The following is a 22,489-nucleotide window of genomic DNA, read 5'->3' on the forward strand; positions in this document are numbered from 1 at the left end:
GAAAGAGGAGAGGGGTTCCTTGGGTTTGTTTTTTAATTAGTTGAGAGCGGGCTTTGATAATCAAGAATGACCCAGCTGAGGCTGTCTGGGACATTTAAACTGAAACCTGAAACAGTTAACCTGGAGAAGCAAAACCAGTGTGAAACGATCCAAGGGCATCCTGCAGTAGCAAACTGGCAGTCGCTGGGCATTTAAGTCAGGAGGCATCACCAGCATGATGCAGAGAAAGAAACGGAAGCACAGACAGACAGACACACAGACAGCCTTTGCAGGGTAGCAGCAGGTGAGCATTTTGAAAAGGAGTTAATGGGGCTTGAAAGTAATTTATATAAGAATGAGATTGAGGGAGAGACTCACGTACTTTTCTAGTACTCTTACACCCTTTTTGGTCTATTTCCTTTGGGGCATGTATCATAATTGAAGCAATTTAAGCTATTACATTGTTCAATTTATTTATCACTCCATCGCTCCACAACACTAGTGTCAGTTAATAGAAAAGCAAGCCAAGCTTATATTTATAAATTTCAATATGCTAATAGTCACGTTAAAAAAGGGAAAAGTAGGAGAATTTAAATGTGAAGCGTTCGCTGGCAGCAAACCTCAGCTCAGACTGACCACATGTCAATCCATAACCACCTGGGGCTCCTCCTGCCTGTCTCCTGACCAGAGCAGGGCCAGAACCCGTGAATTCCTGGGAGGCAGATTGCCTCTGGGGGTAAGGGAGCTGCTGAGGCTCAAGAAGAACGGGAGGGTGGGGCTAGTCCATCTGGTTCACTATCTTATCTCTAGGACATCATTCCTAGTAGAGGGTGAGCACTTGCCACACAGTGAATGAGCCAATAAATGCCTAGTAAAGGAGAAGTTCTAAAGCAATGGATTGGGGGTCAAAATAAGCCTGGTGGGAGGTGAATCAAAGCTTTCACCTTGAACCAGCTAAGACCCAGGTGTCTAGGAAACATCTAAATGAAGACATAAAGAAAGAAAGTGGGTGAGCCTGGGACTGAGGGGAATGGTTGGGGAGGGCAGGCAGGGAGATGATGTAAACTTGGTGTATTGCTAACATTAAAACCCAAGATTTCTGACAAAGAATGCCAAGTAACTGAAAAGGAAGGAGTTTGGGACTCTCCTTCCCAGGCACCTAGTTATGACTTCATTTAAGATTTATTTGCATTTCTTTAAAGCCCAGAGAGATATTTTTAATACCGGGAAATGTGATCTCCAAATAGGAAGAAGCCCAGCTAGCTTATGGATGAACTGGACCTAGAACCCAAAGCTCTCAGCGATTATGTGAAGAACATGCTTTAAGGTGCGGAGACTATCAAGGAGCACGGAAAGAGTGCTGCCATTCGTGATTTCTCCCAGCCTGAGGGGAATGAGCATATGCCCACAGTTGGCAACATAGTTCAGAACGAGGCCAGATTCCAGGTGGGATTTCATCCAGCACCCCGGTGTTCTTTGTCCTTCCTTTGTGATGTAGGACTCCATTTCTCCACGTATCTCAGAAAATAAAAAGTGCTAGGAGTACCTTAACATAAATTAATATATGTATCCAAATATTTGTTAAATGGATTGATACAAACAAACTAGGCTTTCTCTGCTGACCTTCCAAAACACAGATTGAACTGAAAGCGAAGACTCTGGCGAAGTGGCTGTGTGACCTTGATTAAGCTTGTTCTTTCCCTAATGCCTCTCAGTTCTTATCAACGGCATCTACAAGGTGACCCTCTAGCTCTGAAAGGAATTTATAACTCAGTAGTTATCATTAAATAAAGTCGAAGCCATCTCTGTATTTAACTTCAAATTCTAAGAGAAAGCCATCCTACAGTAGGTTTAAACACACCACACACACATACACACTCTCTCTCACACACACACACACAAGTTCCATGTTTGCTACTGGGAAGTTAGGGACTGTGGGATATAGCCTGGTTTACTCCTCTCTTGGCTTGCTTTAGAGATTAGAGGTGTCTACCTGGGACTATTAAGAGTAAATGTTTGGAATACCAGATCTATCACTCCCCATCTGAGACACAGGTTGAATCCCAGTCCTGTGACATGGGAGTATATGGTTTTTTGCTTGTGTGCAATGCAGTAAATAGCAGGTTTGATTTACAAGATGATATGGAAATGCAGCAAAAAGAAAGAAAAAAGTGGGAAGGAAGGAATTTATGGGGAGGAGGAAGCAAGGCAGAACCAAGACAAAGTTAAGAAATCCAAAGGTGAGTTAAATACAATTACAAGATGGGGAGGGGCAGGGGACATCTGCAGAAGGGACAGGAGCCAGTCAGACTGGGGGCGGAGGTGGCCTGGCTGCTGACTTGGTAAGCAGGCACCAGGTGGAGGAGGGGAGCAGGAGGGAGGGACTTGGCAAAGGGCAAGGGCAGGCAACACTTAAAAAGGGAATGACCCTAGGTGGTTAATGCCACCAGTGACCTCCGATACCCAGGACAGGAGGCATCAGGAGGGGAGAACAAAATCCTTTGCAGCGTCCCAGGCTACAGAGGGAGGAACGTTCGTTCGTTGACTTGAAGGGTGCAACCACCGTCATGTGCGAGCTCTATAGCAAGCAGGACACCCTGGCGCTGCGGGAGAAGCACATCGGGTGAGTGCAAGCTGCTGGCAGAAAGGGGCGGAGGGGAAACAGCTAGAGCCTGCGGGAGAGATGGAGTGGCCACACCCTCGGGTCTGGAAGCTGCTGCCTATAGGGACCTAAGAGCACTTCCGCTTCCCCTTCTGAGACAGAGCAGCAGGTGGTTGGAGGAGATGGCTCTCAGTGTCCTATAAGAGGGTATCCAGCCAAGGGAAATGAGCTCTGGGAGCAAAATGGGGAGCTTTCCCCCACGCCCATCAACTCTACAGCTGAACTCAGAAACCATTTGATTGATGCCTCCCAAAAGTAACTCATTCTGACAACTTTTGTTTAAAGTTGTTCAAGTGAACTTTCCCCCCCCCCCCCCGGTATGCTTGGTGAGGCTGAAAAGGGTTTCAGCAGCTAATGGAAAAACTTAAATCACCTGGAGATGTATGTATAGGTATATAGATATATACCTATACATACATACATATAATATATATATACATACATACATTTTATATATATATTAAAGCAGGCTTTTCAGAGGAGTGCTTTACAGCTTCCTGGTCTCCTAGGCTGTGTCCTCATGAGGACTTGTGTTCTGGCGTTTGTGTCATCTGTGTCTATGCATTAGAAGTATAACAGTGTGTAAAAAGACTGGCCTGAACTCTGCTCCTAGTTAGGTATCATGTTACCTATGTCACGCCTGCCAAATCATATTAACAACATCCTAGGAGCAAAGGAGTTAATATTTTGTGCCTGGGTTTTTTGTTTGCTTTTTTTTTTTTTTAAGACAAAACAAACATCGTATGAAAGACAACTGCGCCCTAACCCTATATAAACAGGTGTCTACAGTGTGGGTATATACCTGTTGCTGCTAAGGAATGTACCGACCAAGGTCCACAGTGTGTCTCCACCTGGTGTAGCAAAAGGATATATAGACCAAGGCATAAGGGGAAGAAGCAGAGTACTCTGGGAGAACGGCTGACCAGGTTCCAGTACTGAAGTTCCCCACTTCTACCAGGAAGGCTACAGAATGTTGAGAGGACCAAGAGCTCTCTCACAATGACCCAAACTCCTCCATCATTCACTGGTTGCAGCCTTTTCTAACTAGATTCCTTCAGAAACATAATTTCTGAGGGAAAAATGGCAAAGTTTATGAAAGGAAATATAGTATGGACTGTCCGGTGGGGTAAGCTAGAATTTTACAGAAAGTCAGACGGCCACAGTATGCTTAAAAAGCAAGGAGTGCTCTGTAGCCTGTCAGTCAGACTCTGGGCCCTCTGCATGGCTCTAAACTTGTAGCTAACTACAAACAGTTGAGGTTCAGCCAACAAGACGTTCTCGTATATATCCTTTTTCTAATTTTAGCTGATGCTCTAAAAACTACATAAGCTAGGAAGTGGGGTTGAGCTTTCTGGCGGACTGTTTGTCTAACAAGTCATGGGATTCAATCCTCAATTCTACACATAAAACTACATCAACCTATACCACAGCCATGTGCCACTTTAAAATTTGAGGTTTCCCACTACTCCTAGTAATCAAAACATTTTCTAAATGTTTTATTACCTTAATCAACCTTAATCACCTTAATCATTATCACCTTAATCAACAGATATTACAAAATCTCCACAAACCCTATAGATCATTGGCTCTCAATTTCCTAAGGTGAAACCTTTTAATATAGCTCTTTATGTTGTGGTGATCCCCAGGCATAAAATTATTTTACGGCTACCTCATAATTATAATTTTGTTGTCATGAATTTTGATGTAAATATCTGATAGGCAAACTCTGTGAAAGGTAACACCTGAGGGGGTTGTGACCCACAGGTTGAGACCACCACTCTTGAATGTATACAGAATTCTTTAGTAGGCAAACACATCAAAATAAAAACATAGCCATGCAGTGGTGGTATATGCCTTTAATCTTTTAATCCCAGTACTCAAGGCAGAGGCAGGCGGATCTCTGTAAATTCAAGGCCAGCCTGGTCCACAGAACAAATTCCAGGACAGGCAGAGCTCCACAGAAAGCCAGTCTTAAAAAAACCACAAAAAGCCAGATAAACAAAAGTTCATATAGTTTTAGTTTTAGGTCTTAAAAGCTTGTTGAGCCAAGATTAGAAACCTCAGTAATATTTATGTGTTGCTAATTTTTATGCCATATATGTTCACAGACATAACCAAGACTAACAGGAACTTATTTTGCTCACAGTAGCATTCTAGAACAATTAATTTAAATATTTAAGATGGGAAGCCATTTATTTGATACAGGACAAGAGATACTCGAAATATGTGAAAATCCCCTTTGGAATACTTAACTCTAAGTTATTTATAGTTATCTATTAATTTTCTTTTAAAGTAATTTGAAAGGAGAGAGGGAAGGGAGAAATGGTTATAAGTATTACATGAGAAAATATTTATTAAGCTATATAGCAGCTTCTGATATAACAGAAAGCCTATGTGGGGGTGGTCATTTTATTCCAGTAGAATAAAATTTCCCAAAGGAAAGGTGAGTTTTAAGGAAGCAGATTCATGAGACTCTAACGTAGACATGTCACCAATGACATCCACAGTGGATTAGGATGAAGGATTCCAAGCTAATATAAAATGAAAAAATAATGTGGTCACATGGCCCATGTTTTCCCTTTCCCTTATGTAACTGTAATTTTCCACAGACAGTTGACCTCCACTGGGGAGGAAAAATACTGAGTTGTCTGACCAAACTAAAAGGATTTCCTTTGCCCATTTCTAGGCCCTCCTGCAAAATTTTCTTTGCAGCGGATCCCATCAAAATAATGCGAGCCCGGGGGCAATACATGTTTGATGAGAAAGGAGAACGGTACTTAGACTGCATCAACAACGTGGCGCACGGTAAGCATCTACGCACAGGGCATTGGAGGAGATTAGTGCGGAGCCCTGTTTACCTCGGAAATTTCATAACAAATGTCCCTTTCCTCTGCTGAGTTGCTCTAAAAGGGGAAAGTTGCGGTAAAACAAGGAGCAAGGAGCCCAAACTCTTTTCTTTCCCTTCAGAATTTCCTTCTCCTCCAAAGCTCTTAGAATTGTACCTTTTTTACCTCCTACATTTTAGTGGGACACTGTCATCCAGAAGTGGTCAAAGCTGCTGCAAAACAGATGGAATTACTAAATACAAATTCTCGCTTCCTCCACGACAACATCATCGAGTTTGCCAAGCGCCTTACCGCCACCCTGCCTCAGGAGCTCTCGGTTTGCTACTTCACAAACTCCGGGTATGTGTCTGGTTTCTTGCATCCCTACGGCCCCCTTTTCATCGGCGCACCTTTTCCATTTGATGAATCGAGAAAGATTCAAGGAAATTCTTGCCACTCACTAAGGGACCCTCATTAGGAGTGGACCTTTCTGAATCTTTTACTTTATTTCATGACTCTGAGCCTAATGGAATCCAGTGAAGTCATCTTGTCACACAGTAAAATGGGTAATGAAAACAGGCAGCCCGCAGTCATTAAATGCAGATTTCAGCAAATAAGTGACCCCACTAAAGAAACTGTAATTTCATAAGAATTTTTTTTTTACTGGCTTGCTTTTCTACAAAAACTGAGCATATTTTACCAGTGCAAACACAAGAAAATCCAAGTGAAGATACATTCCAACATTTAAGTTCTGTAAGCACAAATGGTAATGTATCCATTCTGTGGACAACTGTACAGATATCAAAAGGTGTGATTTGCAAATGCATGCCCAAGAAGGTGTGAAGCTGAAAGTGTAATGTTATGTTTGGGAGAAGCTGTATGCAGCTTTGCTATTTTTAAAAGCGATACCGAGTTTGGGATTTGATATTTAGAAAGCTATAATGTCTGCTTGTTAGGATTTTCTGTGACTCTCTTTTCCAAAGGGTATTTTGTAACGAGAGCATCATTGTTTTCTTTTGTAACAAACTGAGAAGGCATTTGAGGGTCCCCTGAATTGTTATAAATCATTCTCGCCTTTTAGAAATGGAACATAATATCTAACTTTCATCTCTAGAGAATTCTAGACTACCAAAGAGAGATAAATCCCAAACGGCACTGTCCTTAGAGAATGTATGTGATGCTGCATACCCATTGCAAAAAATGATAGTATCAAAGGCATACAGGTGTCTTGTCTAAATACTGGCTATTCCTCCATTGATGAGAAATCTCGTTCTGGTTATTTCACCTCTCTGAGGTTGTTGCCCCGCCCATAGGAAAGGAGATGGCAACACTCGCCTTCGAGAGAATAAATAGAAGCAAACACAGTCCCAGGAGTATTCTTTGAGTGACTGTTTCCTTTCTCCACTTAAGGAGAGTTTATTTAGACTCTGAACTAGGCAGAAAAACGTATGATCTCAATCTTACAGATAAGGAAACTAACCAAGCACTGAGCCAATGCACCTTGATTGGGCATCCAGGCTGGAGGGTGGTCCATCCCTCCTGAGAAGGGCTTGTATTCAGGCTGGAGGGTGGTCCATCTCTCCTGAGAAGGGCTTGTATCCAGGCTGGAGGGTAGTCCATCTCTCCTGAGAAGGGCTTGTATCCAGGCTGGAGGGTGGTCCATCTCTCCTGAGATAGGGCTGGCATCCAGGCTGGAGGGTGGTCCATCCCTCCTAAAAAGGGCTGTATCCAGACTGGAGGGTGGTCCATCTCTCCTGAGAAGGGCTTGTATCCAGACTGGAGGGTGGTCCATCTCTCCTGAGATAGGGCTGGCATCCAGGCTGGAGGGTGGTCTATCCCTCCTGAGACAGGGCTTACGGTGGGATTCTTAATGTACTTAAAGCTAGTCATCCCTAGCAGGGCAGTGGTGGCACACACCTTTAATCCCAGTACTTGGGAGGCAGAGGCAGGTGGATTTCTGAGTTCGAGGTCAGCCTGGTCTACAAAGTGAGTTCCAGGACAGCCAGAACTACACAGAGAAACCCTGTCTCGAAAAACAAACAAACAAACAAAAAAGCTAGTCATCCCTGATGCGGCTGGGCTGGGTGAAGTGGGGAGCATAGCTGTCGATCTTTAGGTTTCTTTTATGTGTCTTATTCCTTAATGGCTGTTACACATGTGTTACAAAGTTACAGGGAGAACTTCAGCGGGGCAGGATGGAGAGGGAAAGGAGGCCTCTGTTCCACATTATACATTTCTGAATAAATGTCAGTTTACAGTTTCTGTAACTCACACTGGGCCATTTTTAAAAGAGGCTGTCACTTTGTCCCTTCTCTGTGTTAATAGATCCGAAGCCAACGACTTAGCCTTACGCCTGGCACGGCAGTTCCGAGGCCACCAGGATGTGATCACCCTTGACCAGTAAGTCCTAGACACAGGCTTCTAAGGAAGAAGCCCCTTCAGAGCCAGAAATGTACCAATCTATACCAAACTCATCTACTAAGACCACAGGCACTGAGGGGGGAGGGTGTTTTGAAATCACACAATAAGGTGCAGCAGCGTAGAGGTTGCATGCACTCTTTCTAGGCTAATGCACTCTCTCGGAGCACTTTCCTGGGTGTCTTGATGACTGCAGCCTTGTAGGCTTGACGGGAATCGGGGTTGACATTTTATTCAGTAACTAACTACACGTTGCAGCTAATGCTACCTCTACATAACTCAAGTGTTCCCAAACTAAAAACATAATTAATTTCTTTAAAATCCAGACATTCGCTTCACTATCATGATTATCCACCGTACTTGATATTAAACATAGCAATTTATAGCAAATTTAAAACTTTAGTTCTTTTTCATTTGATCACAACTACCAATGGTCGAGTGAACTCTAACCTCCCAAACAGGATAACTGATTTTAAATGAGAAACTTGACATCCGTATTTACTAATGCTTTTAAAATTATCTCGTCTACTCCCTCACCCCATAAGCCCACAGAGTGAAATTAAATACGTCACCTTACTTTGTGCCCTCCCATAGACTCCCTTCAATGTGTGATTCATTTTCTATTGTTGCTGCTTCATCTGTTACTGTAAGCTTATGGATTCAAATCAATACAAAACTATTGCCATAGATTTCATCAGAAAGCTAAAATAACTCGCTGAGCTAAAATCTGGTCTAGCTGTGGGGAACTCTTGGCTCTTGCAGGTTATATGTCTGTATCTCATGGCCTACAGTGGCAGGTTTTCCCTTTAAAGTCAGCCATCACCCTAGTAAGCTTTCGCTTTTCTTCTCACACTGCCATCTTTGATTATCACATTCCTGCCTCCTGTTTTATTTCTGATTATATTGGATCCACCCAAATAATCCAGAATAACCCCCTCATTGAGTGTTCCTCAATTTACTATACTAGAAAATCATCTCTACTATGAAACATATTCTTAGGTTCTGTATATTAGGAGATAAACATACTTGGAGTGGGGCATTTCTTTTTTTTAAATTCTCATTCTCTATCACTTATGGACAACTATCATAATGTGTTTATTATATATTTTTATGAACCTATGGTCAATTTAATAATATACTTAATGTACCTACTTTATGCTATTTGTTTTATGTGTATTAATTGCATATGATAATTGATTTTATGATATTTTCATACATGTTCATGGTTTCTGATCATATTTACTGCTGCTCGGCTCTCCCTTCCACTTCTGCTAATCCCTTTCTTCCTCCCGTCTAACTCTGTGTTGACTTTCACATTGTTTTACTTTTTATATCACATAAAATGTGTGTTATCTTATGTGCATCTGCTTTACCAAAGTTACTGTAGATCTCTTTGTTTTCATACTTCATCCCACGTAGAATTCCTGACATTTGCTCCATTCCTCTAACTCAGAAACATAATCTGAGCCACATATGGGATTTTAAGTGTTCTAGTAGTTTGGGGTAGTCTGCGCGTGTGTTGCCATTTCAATGTTTAGTCAGCATGAGGTATGTTGACATATCTTATGCTCCTTCTTTACTCACTGAGTATCAGAAGTCCAGGGTCTGCTTGGACATTGTCGGGGTAGACTGAAGATGCTCAAGTGCCCGTAGCTCCGAGTGGGAAATTGCCGCCATATTGGATTACAGCATTGTTCTCACTGTACGGCATTCTTCCCCTGAGTGATGGGCACGGACGGCATCACTCCCTGACCAAGCAGAGATCCTGCTGTATGGTCTTCCATAGGACATTCTGAGAATGCCTCAGGGATAAAAATCCAGAAACAAGATAGCTAAGCGGCAGGTGCTGCTAATTTAACTGAAATTTGCCATATTTGTTTCCAGTGTGATTGCGACACCAGACACACACAGGAAAGGCCCCCTCTCCGCAGCCTAGCCAACCTCAGTACTAACCAGCTTTCCGTTTTTCTCTCATTGCTATTTCTCTGCTGGGTATAACATATCTTGATTTGCATTGTTGAATTGGCAATGTTGATTCGAGAATCTTCTCACATAAGTTTTACGCTTTAATCATCTTTTCGTCGTCTTTATCGCTTTTTCAGTTAGGATTCTCATCCTTCCTTCTGTTGCTGGTTTGGGGTTTCCTATACGATCTAGGCCAGAGTCTGTCTGTCTGGAGCCATCTGTGGATGGGCCGCTTAGACCTTTCCCTCCACATCTGCTGATTACACTTCTGGGCAAGAAACAGAAACAGAAAGAGAAATGTCTTCTCCATTTGTGTGTTGAGTGAGAAAGAAGGGTTTCGTTGCTACTCGGTCATCTCTCAGTCCGAGTTTCTCTCCTGTAACCCCTCAGTATTTTCCTGTCCAACCGAGCATCCTTTAGGTAGCCCTCCAAGCAGAAACCCGAGTCTATAAGATTGTTTTCAGACTCACTAACCAGGCATGGTGGCACATGCCTGTATCCCAGCTGAGGCCCAGAAGAATCAACCACTTGAGGCCAGGAGTTTAAGGCCGGACCGAACTCCCTGTGAGGCCTATTTTTAAAAGTTTAGGCTGGTAAGATGACTCAGCAGATACTTGCTTGCCATGCCTCACTGCCTGAGTCTGATCCCCTGGATCCAATCAATCAATTAATGTAAAAAAAAAGTTTGAGAATATAGAAAACTCAACCCACAAGACTGCATGAGATATAAAAATGTCCACATTTAGAGACAACCAATTCAAAGAAATATAATCTAAAGAACTAATGTTTATTTTTCCTACTATAATAAAAGCAATTGCCTATGAGGAGAAATACCAGATTCTCCTTACATGTATAAGGGGCAATAGAAAAATCAAATACCACTGCTGTCATGAAGAAAGACTAGGCCTAGTTTTGCAGTTAAACATGGCGCCAGTATTGAGCTCCCCCCCCCCCAGATGACTGACACTAAGTGACAGGAAAGACTAGTTTCACATACTACAAAAACCCCTTTCCTAGAACTCATTGCGTGACTTTCCTTTTTCATTTCAGTGCTTACCACGGCCACCTGTCATCACTAATTGAGATCAGTCCTTACAAGTTTCAGAAGGACAAAGATGTCAAGAGGGAATCTGTACATGTGGTAAATATCCCTGAGTCCTATGATCGGAATACCGGGGCTAGAAGAGCATCTACCGCCATTCAGTCCAACCTTCCAAGCAGAGTGGAACCATGGGAAAGAAGCTAAACTTGAGAGCAGTTGTGTGGTGTGCTGAACTCAGGGGCCACAGACTGGCTGCTTGTGGCTCAGAGCAAGGACCACGGTAGGAGAGTTCAGTGGGAGACATGTGGTTCAGAGCGAGGACCACGGCAGGAGAGTTCAGTGGTAGACCTGTCGAGCAGACTTGTAACCAGTGTCCACTCATCTCCAGCCACTCTTCCAACGAGGCCAACACTCAGAGCTCAATGAGCTTCTCTGGCTGTTAGTAAAGACAATTTACATAAAGCATAGTTATGGCAGTAATGAGAATTGAGAAAAAGGTATGTTGCATCCAACAGAGAGGCCAGCCAGGTTGTTGTAACAGTGAAATTCACTTCCTATCACTGTGTTAACTGAGGGTCAGCAAGAGTCTGCACTGCCTTATTGCAAGACTCTAAGCACTAAGAGAACCCTGAGTTTCCTAAGTGATCGTGGTTTCTGATGTAATCAACAGTGCGAGTTTGTTTTACATACAGTCATTAGTTCAGTCTCCACTTTGTGCCATTTTTTTTGTTTATTTATTTATTATATGTAAGTACACTGTAGCTGTCTCCAGACACTCCAGAAGAGGGCATCAGATCTTGTTACGGATGGTTATGAGCCACCATGCAGTTGCTGGGATTTGAACTCCAGACCTTTGGAAGAGCAGTCGGGTGCTCTTACCTACTGAGCCATCTCACCAGCCCACCATTTTTTATATAATGTAATTGCGCTCGCCAATCTGAATTTGCTTCCTGTGTGAATACAGATAAAGCTCTGACTTAGAGGGGCTGGCATGTCTAAGCTCCAGCTCACAATTCAGAGGTCAGTTCTTCGCAGCACTCAGAAATGTGCAGAAAGATAAAGGCATTGGGGGCGGGGGGAACGTTGGGTCAACAGGGCCGCCCTCCAACATGCGCAGGTAGGGAAATAGATGGTCCCTTGGTCTTTAAGTTTGGTCCAGATGCAAGTATGGAGAAACTGTATTATCTGACATTTTAGGCCCCAGCTCCAGATACTTACAGAGGCAAATACAGAGAGGACCACGAAGACCCATCCACTGCGTATGCAGACGAGGTGAAGAAGATCATTGAAGAGGTTCACAGAGGCGGAAGGAAGGTGGGCATTATGGGAAACACTTTTAAAGTCTTTTATGGAAATAGTTACCACAGTTGGAACTCTCTACAGAGAAGACAATGCCTTTGTTCTTTGTTGATTCCATTCTCACTTGGTTTTTGTGTCAAAAGTACTTTGTCGCAGCAAATTTTCATTTATCATAGAAAGATAATTACTACACATCCCCGGTGCTGACGGCCTAATGCTGCTCTCTCGGGTACTATAGAGGGTCTGGTCCGGAGGTCAGATTCCTCCACCTCTGAGGATCATGGGAGAAGCAGGACCCATCTAAGCTCTCAGATCCTCAGGGGAGCTTGGTGCTGCCAGGAGCTAGTGGACCTCCAGGAGCCACAGGACTGAGACTTGGCTTCTCGCTAAGCCAAGGCAGAAGCAAAGGCTATTCCCCCCGGTCCTGAGCTTCCAGGACAACATCAGAGTAATTGAGAACAGGAAATGGGTTAAAGTTTTCATCCTTCAACCTGCTGTCCTCAGATACATGTTCATTCTATACCCATCATGGGGCTACTTAGGTGCAGATTAAATGCAACTTGACAACACATGGCCTTTAAATTGGCTTGCGTCACAGACGTGACAATACGAATACTTCATTAAATAAAAACGATTTGCCTTTTCCAGTGAATTGCAATATTTTTATCTTCATGACAGAAGAGCCCTTCTCTTTCTGGAGTGTCTCTCCCACCTACAGCCCTGCCTCTGCTCCCAACCCCACTCCTGCTTTGCTTCCATGCCCTCTGTAACATCCCTGGGCAGATGAGCCTAAAGCTCTACCTACTCAAAGAGCTTTGGAGCTTCTGATGGTAAATAATGCTTTTAGAAAATATGTTTAACCTAACAGGATTATATGGACTCTGCCGCTAACAGAGGGTCCAAGTGACTTTTAATAATAAAAAAAAAAAAAAAAAAAAAAAAAACATTAAAAAAAAAATAAAAAAAAAACATTTGGGAGGTTGATGCAACCAAGTTACCAATGCTGAAAGCTATGAAGAAGTAAACACAGGGTATGTGCTTCTAAATGTCAGCTGTGCTTACAAAGTCATTGAAGGTTAAAACAGAAGTCTCTGGGGTCCAGCAGCCCCACTTTACAGCTAAGACACTAAGTAACTATGAGGTGAAGAACTTCACCCAGGTTAATGCTGCTCGTATGGAGTCTGGACGCAGGCTTAAGTCTTTAGATCTCTTTCCCATGCCTTTCTCACAGGCTTGAGCCTCTAGATCTCCTCTCATGCCTTTCTCGCAGGCTTGAGTCTCCAGATCTCTTTCTCCCTTTCTTGAGCTTTCACTTCTTCCTTCAGTGACTGCCGTTTTGAGCCTCTCCTCCCGTAGCGTCTGACATGCTTCCCCTATACTTACTGTTGAGATGCCTAGCTTTTGAGGGAAGCTTAGTGTAATCCCAGACCCACAAATATAGCAATGCAGCCCCTCACGTGCAGCCACCTACTTCCTTGGTGCTGACTCTAGCCTCAAGTGGTCCAGTTTTACTAACAGAAATGGGAGCCAAGGTTATGCCTTTTGAACCTAGATCCATTTCCAAAGGTTCATATCACAGACATCCATATATTAGTTTTACTTGACCCAACCTGACAAAAATATTGCCCTTCCATTATGAAGTCCACCTCTCATGACCTCCACTTCCTTTGGTGGCTTTGTGTCCTAGGACATCATTTAGATGGGTGCTCCTCTGGTACGGATAGCTTTTGTTTATAATTACCAGTCTTTTTAGCACTTACCATGGGTGTGTTTCTAGCCATTTTAAACCTACTCTAGGGGATGGAAAGATAACCCAGCAGTCAAGAACACTGCTCTTGCAGAGGACAAGAGTTTGGTTCTCAGCGTCAATGGCAGGTGGCTCACAACCACTCGTAACTCCAGCTCCATGGGATTCATGCCTCCTGACCTCCTTGTACACCAGCACATGTGTGTACAAACGTGCAGAGGTAGACGTGCACACTCATAAAATTAAATATAAAGATTTTTAAATCTTCTTTAAAATAGCATGCTCTTGAAGCTGGAGAGATGGTTTAGCCGTTAAGAGCACAGATTCTCTCAGTGTTTGGTTCCCAACACCTACAGGGCCACTAAGAACTATATGTAAGTCCAGTTGCAAAGGATCCAGTGCCCTCTTCTGGCCTCTCTGAGTACTGCATATCCTGGTGCACAGACATATGTGCAGACAAAAACACCCATACATATTAAATAAAAAGAAATCTTTAAAATAGAAACCTGCTGCATAGGAGGTTCTTCTTTTTTTAGGAGGGGAGCCTATCGTGTATAGATTTTTGACCCCATCTTTTCTTGTATAGATTGCTGCCTTTATTGCTGAATCCATGCAGAGTTGTGGTGGACAAATTATTCCTCCAGCAGGCTACTTCCAGAAAGTGGCTGAGTATGTACTTGACTTGGGCATCCTTGGTCAAGCTGAGGGCACTACGACAAGTCTATAAGGTCCATACTGCCAGATTAGCTGGTAAACATCTGCTCCTGACTCCTTGCTACTTCGGGACTTTAGGATGTTCCCTGGTCTTTCCAGAGATACAAAAAATAATGAGTTTAACATAGTCCAACCTCTAGAAGTATACTCCAGCTCCTGCCAAGCATCCTGTCTCATTGGCTCATCCCTACACCTTGCCAATGAGTAAAACTGTGAAGATCGATTAACCTTGGTAAGATCCACTTGCCCAGCTCTCTTCCCAAGTGAAATGTTGCAATACGGTGAACTCTAAGCAGCATATGGGGTAGAGCTCTTCTAGAAACCATGCAACTACCCTGTAACATCTCTACGAGGTTTTGAGTCCTAGAATATTTTTAACACAGATGCTTCCGGTTAACATTTTTCTGACTTCAGTAGTCTTTTTGGGTAGTTCTGGGGACACTCAGTGGTCTGAGGGCGTCACCATATACCATTACTTTTCAGACACGTGCACAGAGCGGGTGGTGTGTTCATTGCTGACGAAGTTCAAGTGGGCTTTGGCAGAGTTGGGAAGTACTTCTGGAGCTTCCAGATGCATGGTGAAGACTTCGTCCCAGACATCGTCACCATGGGGAAACCTATGGGCAACGGTCATCCGATATCCTGTGTGGTGACAACCAAAGAAATTGCAGAAGCCTTCAGCAGCTCGGGCATGGAATATTTCAATACGGTAAATTTTGGTTCACGGATTTCATTCTAAAGGGGAAAATAATGCATGTTCTTAGACTTTTCCTAACACTGGAAAAGTGTTAGCAGTAAACCACTCTAATATTCTTGTCAAACTTTGGTTAAACCAGACTGAATTCTCTTTGTTTTTTTCTTCTGCTTTTCTTCTTCCCCAAACAGTCTTGTTGGACTTTCTAACAACAGACAGTCACTCTGCTAAACTTCAGCGGTTATTTCGTTAACAGACAATGCGATCTTATTTGTTTTGAATCATATTGAAATTCCCCAAACTATTTTAAAGCATTCAGAGGATTTGGTATGGTACTATGAATGTTAGTCAACTCCCAGAACAGATACTAAATGTTTCTCTTTGGAAAGCTTCATTTCTTTGGCTTAACTCCCCAATGGAATAAGCGTTGGGCTTAGACATCACCATAGTGTGCATAGCAGCAGCGCTGTTACAGACCAAAGCAAGAGTCAAATCTCAGAAGGGTTGGGTTTTCTCAGAGAAACTATTGCTTAGCTGTTTTTCAGTCAGCTCTGTAAGGAGGGAGAACACTTACTTCCCTTACTGAACCACACTTCCGAATCTTTAATTTACAATATAATACTTTGTTACTGCTTGGATGAATCAATAAGTTTCTTACAATCCCTCATACTAGTTACACATCCTGGAGAATAGATCCAGGAGTGAATTTTCACTCAATACCAATAAATAAAATCATCTGTCTTCTAAGTCTAAAAGATTTATATTACAAAAAAAAGTTCAGTTAAAATTGTATTTTTACATGTACATTAAACATGTGTGTCCTTGACAATGTATACCTTTGTGAGGACTGCTGAAGGCTTAAAGTATGTTTTTGTTTTTCAGACATACATTGAATGCCAAATTCCTCATGAATGAAGCAATACCACTAATTCCATTGTTGTTTTCCTCGCTTTGTCTGTAGTATGGAGGAAATCCAGTGTCCTGTGCAGTTGGCTTAGCTGTGCTGGATGTAATTGAAAAGGAAAACCTTCAAGGAAATGCCGTCAGAGTGGGGAACTATCTCATCAAATTACTGAATGAACAGAAGGCTAAGCATCCTTTGATAGGGGACATCAGGTGTGTTGACCGAGAATCATGGACACATTTGTTTCTCCATAGCAGAATAGCTTATATTTTACCTTGCAGTTTTTAACTAAAATATATTCAGACACTGAGGAAACAGAGAAAGCAAAGATCAGGGTTAACCCAAGACTCAGGAACCACCCTGGCAATATTTGTGTACATGTGTTCGGTCACATTTATAGGTTTTCTTTTTCTGTAGTTAGGACGATATTAAGTCCAAGAGATGAAAGGAAGGAAGACAAAATGATTCTAAATGACCTGCGGATAACACTTGCGATCATAGCACAGGCAGGGTATCTTAACCAGCACGTTTCAGGCCATAGAGAGAGCCTGTGTTAACATCAGGGATGGTACCAAACTAACACCACTGAAGTTGGCCTCTGCCCACCATGGGCACATGCACACATGTGCCTATGCACATATATGTTTTCTATGCACACATACACAAACTTGTTTGAATGTACTATTCTCTTATACTATTAAGTGGACAGAAATCCTTGATGACAAAGCTGCTTCAAAAACTCAAGGCAACTAGCTTAGTTTCTTGAGTTAGTTAAAAATCAGTAGCATTCCACTTAAGCAGCGTCACACTCAACTTCACAGCAAATGTAGTTTGGTGACAGTGCCAGTCTCTAAGAATATCCACGGATTCATTTCCCTCTTCCTCAGAGGTGTCGGCCTTTTTATTGGCATTGATTTGGTGAAGGACCATGAGGAAAGAACTCCTGCGACAGCTGAAGCACAGCATGTCATCTACGAGTAAGCTCGCCCCACATCCCTTCACTGTCTCGGCCCCTTGAGCACTTGATTTCCTACCTCTGATCTCTCTGAAAAAGGAGACTCTATAAGTGCCCATGACCCTTCATCCCCTACCGCATGTGCCCATGATCCTTCTTCATCCTCCCCTGCATGTACCCATGACCCTTCATCCCCCACCGCATGTACCATGGCCCTTTATCCCCCCACTGCATGTGCCCATGGCCCTTCATCCCCCCACCGCATGTACCATGGCCCTTCATCCCCCACCGCATGTACCATGGCCCTTCATCCCCCCACTGCATGTGCACATGGCCCTTCATCCCCCACCACATGTGCCCATGGCCCTTTATCCCCCACCGCATGTGCCCATGATCCTTCATCCCCCACTGCATGTGCCCATGGCCCTTCATCCCCAGCCACATGTGCTCATGGCCCTTCATTTTCTGCATGGATTAGGATGAAAGGGAAAGGGATACTTCTCAGTGCCGATGGCCCTCACAGGAACGTGCTGAAAATAAAGCCACCCATGTGCTTCACAGAAGACGACGCAAAGTTCATGGTGGACCACCTTGATGGCATTTTAACAGGTTGGTCCACGATCTCTCCCCTTTTCTCCCAAGCTCCCCAATGCACTTTTCTAGCCTTCTATTCACAAGGGACATGGAGCAAGAAAAAAAAAAAAAGAAATAGATAACTTTCCCTTCAAACTAGACTCAGATAGCTGCAAAAATAAACGACGTGGACTCTTAGTTGGATCAAAATATTTTTTTCTTTCTTGTCATACAACTCCAAATATAAGTTTTTGGTAAATTAGCACATTGCTGTTACTGCTTGGCTAAGAGAGGGGCCATATTTGTTGTTTATCTTGCTTTTTTGACAAGGTCTTGCTGTGTAGCCCAGGCTAGCCTTAGATTCATGATCTTCCTGCTCCAGCCTTGTGAATGCTCAGATTACAGGCGAACCCCATCATATCTAATGCACCCTGTTTTGCTGATCATTTCTCTTTCCTTTAGACAACTAGGTTTTTTTAAGCTGTGCCTCTCGCCACTAACAATGCATAGTTCCATTCAGATAGTGTATCAGCCTTCTTCGCAGTACACAGCCATGAGCCAAGCTACTGTCCAGGCATAAGAGCAATAGATCCAATATGCTGCACAGCAAGACTCCAACTCCAACAAAACCAAAGAGACAAACGATATCTGAAATATTTTTAATAAAAAAGTACAAGGCACAAATGAACAGTTTTTACCATCTGCTGAATCATTTCACTTTGAATTTTTTTCCCTCTTCATAGTCAAGAATGTTTCAAATATCAAAGTGTTTTTTATGTTTATGTTTATTTTGAGGACTTTCATTTTTCATTCAGAACTCTGGCCCACCGTAGGTATTTTATCTTCTGTTCATTCAGATTATACAACTTAATTAACTTATTTTCCTGTTACGAACATAAATTGCATTGGAAAGTAAATAAACACTGTAAAATGGTATTGAAATCATGCAACTATTGAAATATTAGCCCTCTTTTATTACATTTTGCTTTATTCATATTATATATGAATGCATTCAAACTCTTTGCTTGGTTTTCTTAACTACTGTTAAGACATGACGAGAAGCTATAAGTCAACACATTATAGAACGTTAATGTTTGGAAACTTGCACATCAACCTGTTATTCTCAGTAGGGTCTCTCTTTGGACTCAGAGAACATGCTCACACCCAAACCTGTCAAACATCCTCCCAGCTGGTGTGCCCTGGGATCCTGCAACACCAGGTAGAAGGACAGACTGCTGTCACCCAGGCTGATCCAACTCAGACTAAACTGAATGATATTACTAACAGCCCAGAAGAACTGGACTATGTGGACCAGACACAGGCAAACTAGATTCAGCGCCATAAAAAAAAAAGAAAAGAAAAGAAAAGAAAAGAAAAAAGAAAAAAAAAAACAGTGAAAAATAAAAATCAAAGTGTAAGCTGGAGCTGGAGAGATGACTCAGCAGTAAAGAGCACCAACTGCTCTTCCAAAGGACCAGGGTTCAAGTCCCAGCATCCACACAGTAGCTCACAACCATCTGTAACTCCAGGTCCAAGGGATTCACCATTCACCCTCTGGCTTCTGAGGGCACAAGGCATGCAAATGGTGCACAGACATACATGTAAGCAAAACGCCCAGACACATAAATAGCAATAAAATAATTTTACAAAAAAAAAAAGCCAGCAATTCTAATGGTAATATTTTTTTACAGATATTGCATGCCTCTTCTCTGGTACTTATTAGTCCTTATATTCCTAGACACTATTTTTTATTATATTGGTCTAACTTCTCTGTCTTCTCTGATTTAGTTTTAGAAGAGGTCATGGACTCCAAGAGTGGAATTGTGTTCTCTGAGAACACAGCTTACAGAACAAAGGTAAGAGGTGGCTGCTTTGTGTTTAGGGAGAGCTCAAAGCACTGGGGATTACTTTTTGAATGTGCAGTGACCGTTAGAACAAAAGCAGCTTATGCTAAGGTCCAGTGATCATTGCAAGTTTGAGTGTACAATTAAGTTCTCAGAGCCAACAGCATATCATTTGCAAGTAATGAAACCAAATCACCATGCTCACAAGTTTATTCTCATATAAAAATACAAATAAAAATCATGGACCTCTCTTCCGGTCTATAAACACAGCTTTCAAATATGGGGAGACACTAACAAATGGCCTGAGCTTTCTCATAGTGTCTCAGAAAGCCACCCGTAGTCACCTCTGGTTCCCACAATGCCCTTCACCATCTACCGGAGCCTTGGAAGCCTGGTTCTGAAACACCAAAACTCGCTTCTGCAGTGAGCTGAGGTGGAAGCCTCCACAGCTGCCTGTGGCCTGTGCAATCACAGACAGTGAGTGGCCTAGTTTCCAGTCTTGAGGCACTTCCAGCAGAGGGCTTTTCCATTCTCTTCCTGAACTGCCTGTGGTGTGAGAAAGAGCGCCCAGGCCTGGAAACAGAGAAGCAAAACCTGGAGAGGCTTTGTTGCATAATTTGTTATTTGTTTATAGCTTCGATGGCAAGGGAACATTCAGTGCCCAGAGCCTGCCTGTGCACCCAGCACAGTAGGCAAAGTCCTTTTCATGGTTAAAAAAAGAGAGAGAGAGAGAAAGAGAAAAAGAAAAAATGGGGGTGTTTGAATGGGAGCAAATTATTTCTAACAAGACACCCTCTGTCTCTTCACACAACACAGAGCTGTCATAGGGATTTGTTATTATCAAAAGGGCAGGAAGAGCTTATCAAATCTAGGTCAGAATCCTAGCTACAGAATGGCTTTGCTGACCAGGATCTTGCAAAACCAAGAGTTGGCTGCAGGGCCTCAGACCCTGATGTTGGTCGAGTCATTGCACGGGTATAAAAGTTTGTCCTGGAGTCTCAGGATTGCTGTTGACATTGCCTTTCAAAGGACTGGTGTCTAAGGAGGTTGGGTGTGTGAAGAGGTGGACTTCCATGGAAGTTTAGTGACCCTGTCTTTGCAGATGCCTAAGGAAATACATGTGGAAATGCCCAACCTTAGTGCCACCGAGGCTGGAGAAATCCACAGGGGAAAGAGAAATGGTGTGCGCTCAGACCAGCGTGCCCTGCTCAGCAAAAGACTCAAGACATGAGAGCTGAGTGCTAAACAGTGGAGAAATATCCAGGACACAGCATGCAAGTGGACGCATCTCATCTCTTAGTGATCCTTTAAATTACTATTTTCAATCTGTCTAATTTTCACATTAAAATATAGATTAATAATATCAATGATCAAAGTGATAAACTATGTCAACATTATTGATTGACCCTCCTGTCTGATAATTCATTGCCTGTAATTCTGAGGTTATTTATTCTACTAAAACTGAGTTTTCCTTTGCAAAATTAAGCTGGGCACCTTGCTTCTCACATTGCAATGTTTGAAATTAGAGAAACAAATGAAGTCTATTCCTTCACTTCAGAGAGTAAGCATACTGAAATTTTTTTAATCATGAGAAATACTCTAAAATGGTTGATATAAAAACTCTATCTCTATATTTTAATAAAATAAAAGATGATCTAAACAAAAATGAAGACTATAAAATGCAGAGAGCTCTGTGGGTCATGGTGGTGAAATCTAAATTGTTCTGAAAGGAAATCGCAGAGCTGAGAGGAAAATGGCAAAGAACAGTGGTTGCTAAGAAGCATGGTTATTTGCCATCCTGTGGGAACTGGAAGGGAACTCACACACAGAGAAACGCTGGCATGAGTAAGGTCCTAGAGTGGCAGAAGCAGCCAAACTCCAGCATTCAGAGTTGGGCACTTTGGTTCTGGCTACTCACAGGCTATGCCACCTTGACCAAGTGGCTTACCTATCAGGTAAAAATGGTCCCTCCTCCGAACATCTTATTTTCCCCAAGTTCATTATCACCTGCATCCCAAGGTCCTAAATTACCTTCGTCTGACCTACATCTTTCCACTGCCTTCCTACTAGTTATTAAACTTGCCGATTTGTTTTTATTCCATAAAGATGAGACAGTAACTTTTCTATGCCTGTTTACTGTTAACTGAGTGAGATGTCTCCTTTGGAGTATGAGCCTGTTCTCTGGATAATGGTAATTTAGGGAACTCCTTGTGGAAGGCCTTGGATCGTGATGCTGAAAATCTGTTCAAAAAACAAAAAAATAAAAACAAGGCAAACTGAACAACTATAAGGAATCAATTCCTAATGGAACAAACCACTGGTCCTTGTGGGGGGAAAAGGCACCTCTGTAGTCAGCTTTCCACAGGGGGTTGGTTGTCTCTTCAAGGAGAAGAATCATATCAGGGGATCAACATTGTAGTCTGCTTCAATCAGCAGGGTATCAATAAGGGCATTGGGAAACTGGTCTTAACACGAAGGAGCCTAGGCTGCTGGCCCACTTCCATGAGCCTGATGCTCATGACGCCATCATCATTTACCTGTGTGAATGGCCAGTGTTACTTCTGTAGTGGATGCTTCTGGTAGGCATTAAAGGGTGATACAAAAAAAAAAAATCATAACATGGAGCATTCATGCAATATAACCATTTACATGCCTGTGACCCACATCTCCTTTTGTTCTAATACTCTCATGTCCCTGGACAACTAACTAGACCATTTTCAGCTATTTACACACTCCCATCACTTCTTCCTTGCTAAGTAGTCGTCCACACACACCACTCCGAGCTCTGCCTCCAGGCCACTTTTCCACAGTCACTCTTTCAAGCCCCCACTGAGAATAGCTATAAAGCAGCCAGCAGGCAGCGTACAG

General features: G+C 42.7%; 1 protein-coding gene across 1 annotated transcript; it reads left to right on the forward strand.

The window, feature by feature from the left end:
- The first annotated feature begins 2,421 nt into the window (after window positions 1–2,421).
- On the forward strand, window positions 2,422–21,902 carry Etnppl (ethanolamine-phosphate phospho-lyase). The gene is made up of 13 exons (XM_029537552.1): window positions 2,422–2,602; window positions 5,328–5,446; window positions 5,667–5,826; window positions 7,792–7,866; window positions 10,900–10,990; window positions 12,089–12,205; window positions 14,524–14,606; window positions 15,135–15,360; window positions 16,307–16,461; window positions 17,137–17,226; window positions 17,683–17,813; window positions 19,566–19,633; window positions 20,724–21,902. Exons 1-13 carry the CDS (start codon window positions 2,547–2,549, stop codon window positions 20,850–20,852), a joined length of 1,500 nt encoding a protein of 499 aa, XP_029393412.1. The 5' UTR covers window positions 2,422–2,546; the 3' UTR covers window positions 20,853–21,902.
- Window positions 21,903–22,489: the final 587 nt, after the last annotated feature.

The sequence above is a fragment of the Mus pahari genome, chromosome 4 (genome assembly GCF_900095145.1).
Source record: "Mus pahari chromosome 4, PAHARI_EIJ_v1.1, whole genome shotgun sequence".
Lineage (NCBI taxonomy): Eukaryota > Metazoa > Chordata > Mammalia > Rodentia > Muridae > Mus > Mus pahari.

Excerpts from the sequence above, each read along its gene's own strand:
- Etnppl (XM_029537552.1), top strand. The coding sequence starts at position 2,547 with ATGTGCGAGCTCTATAGCAAGCAGGACACCCTGGCGCTGCGGGAGAAG. Across the intron at positions 2,603-5,327 it reads CTGCGGGAGAAGCACATCGG|GCCCTCCTGCAAAATTTTCT; the intron begins GTGAGTGCAAGC and ends GCCCATTTCTAG. Across the intron at positions 7,867-10,899 it reads GATGTGATCACCCTTGACCA|TGCTTACCACGGCCACCTGT; the intron begins GTAAGTCCTAGA and ends TTTTCATTTCAG.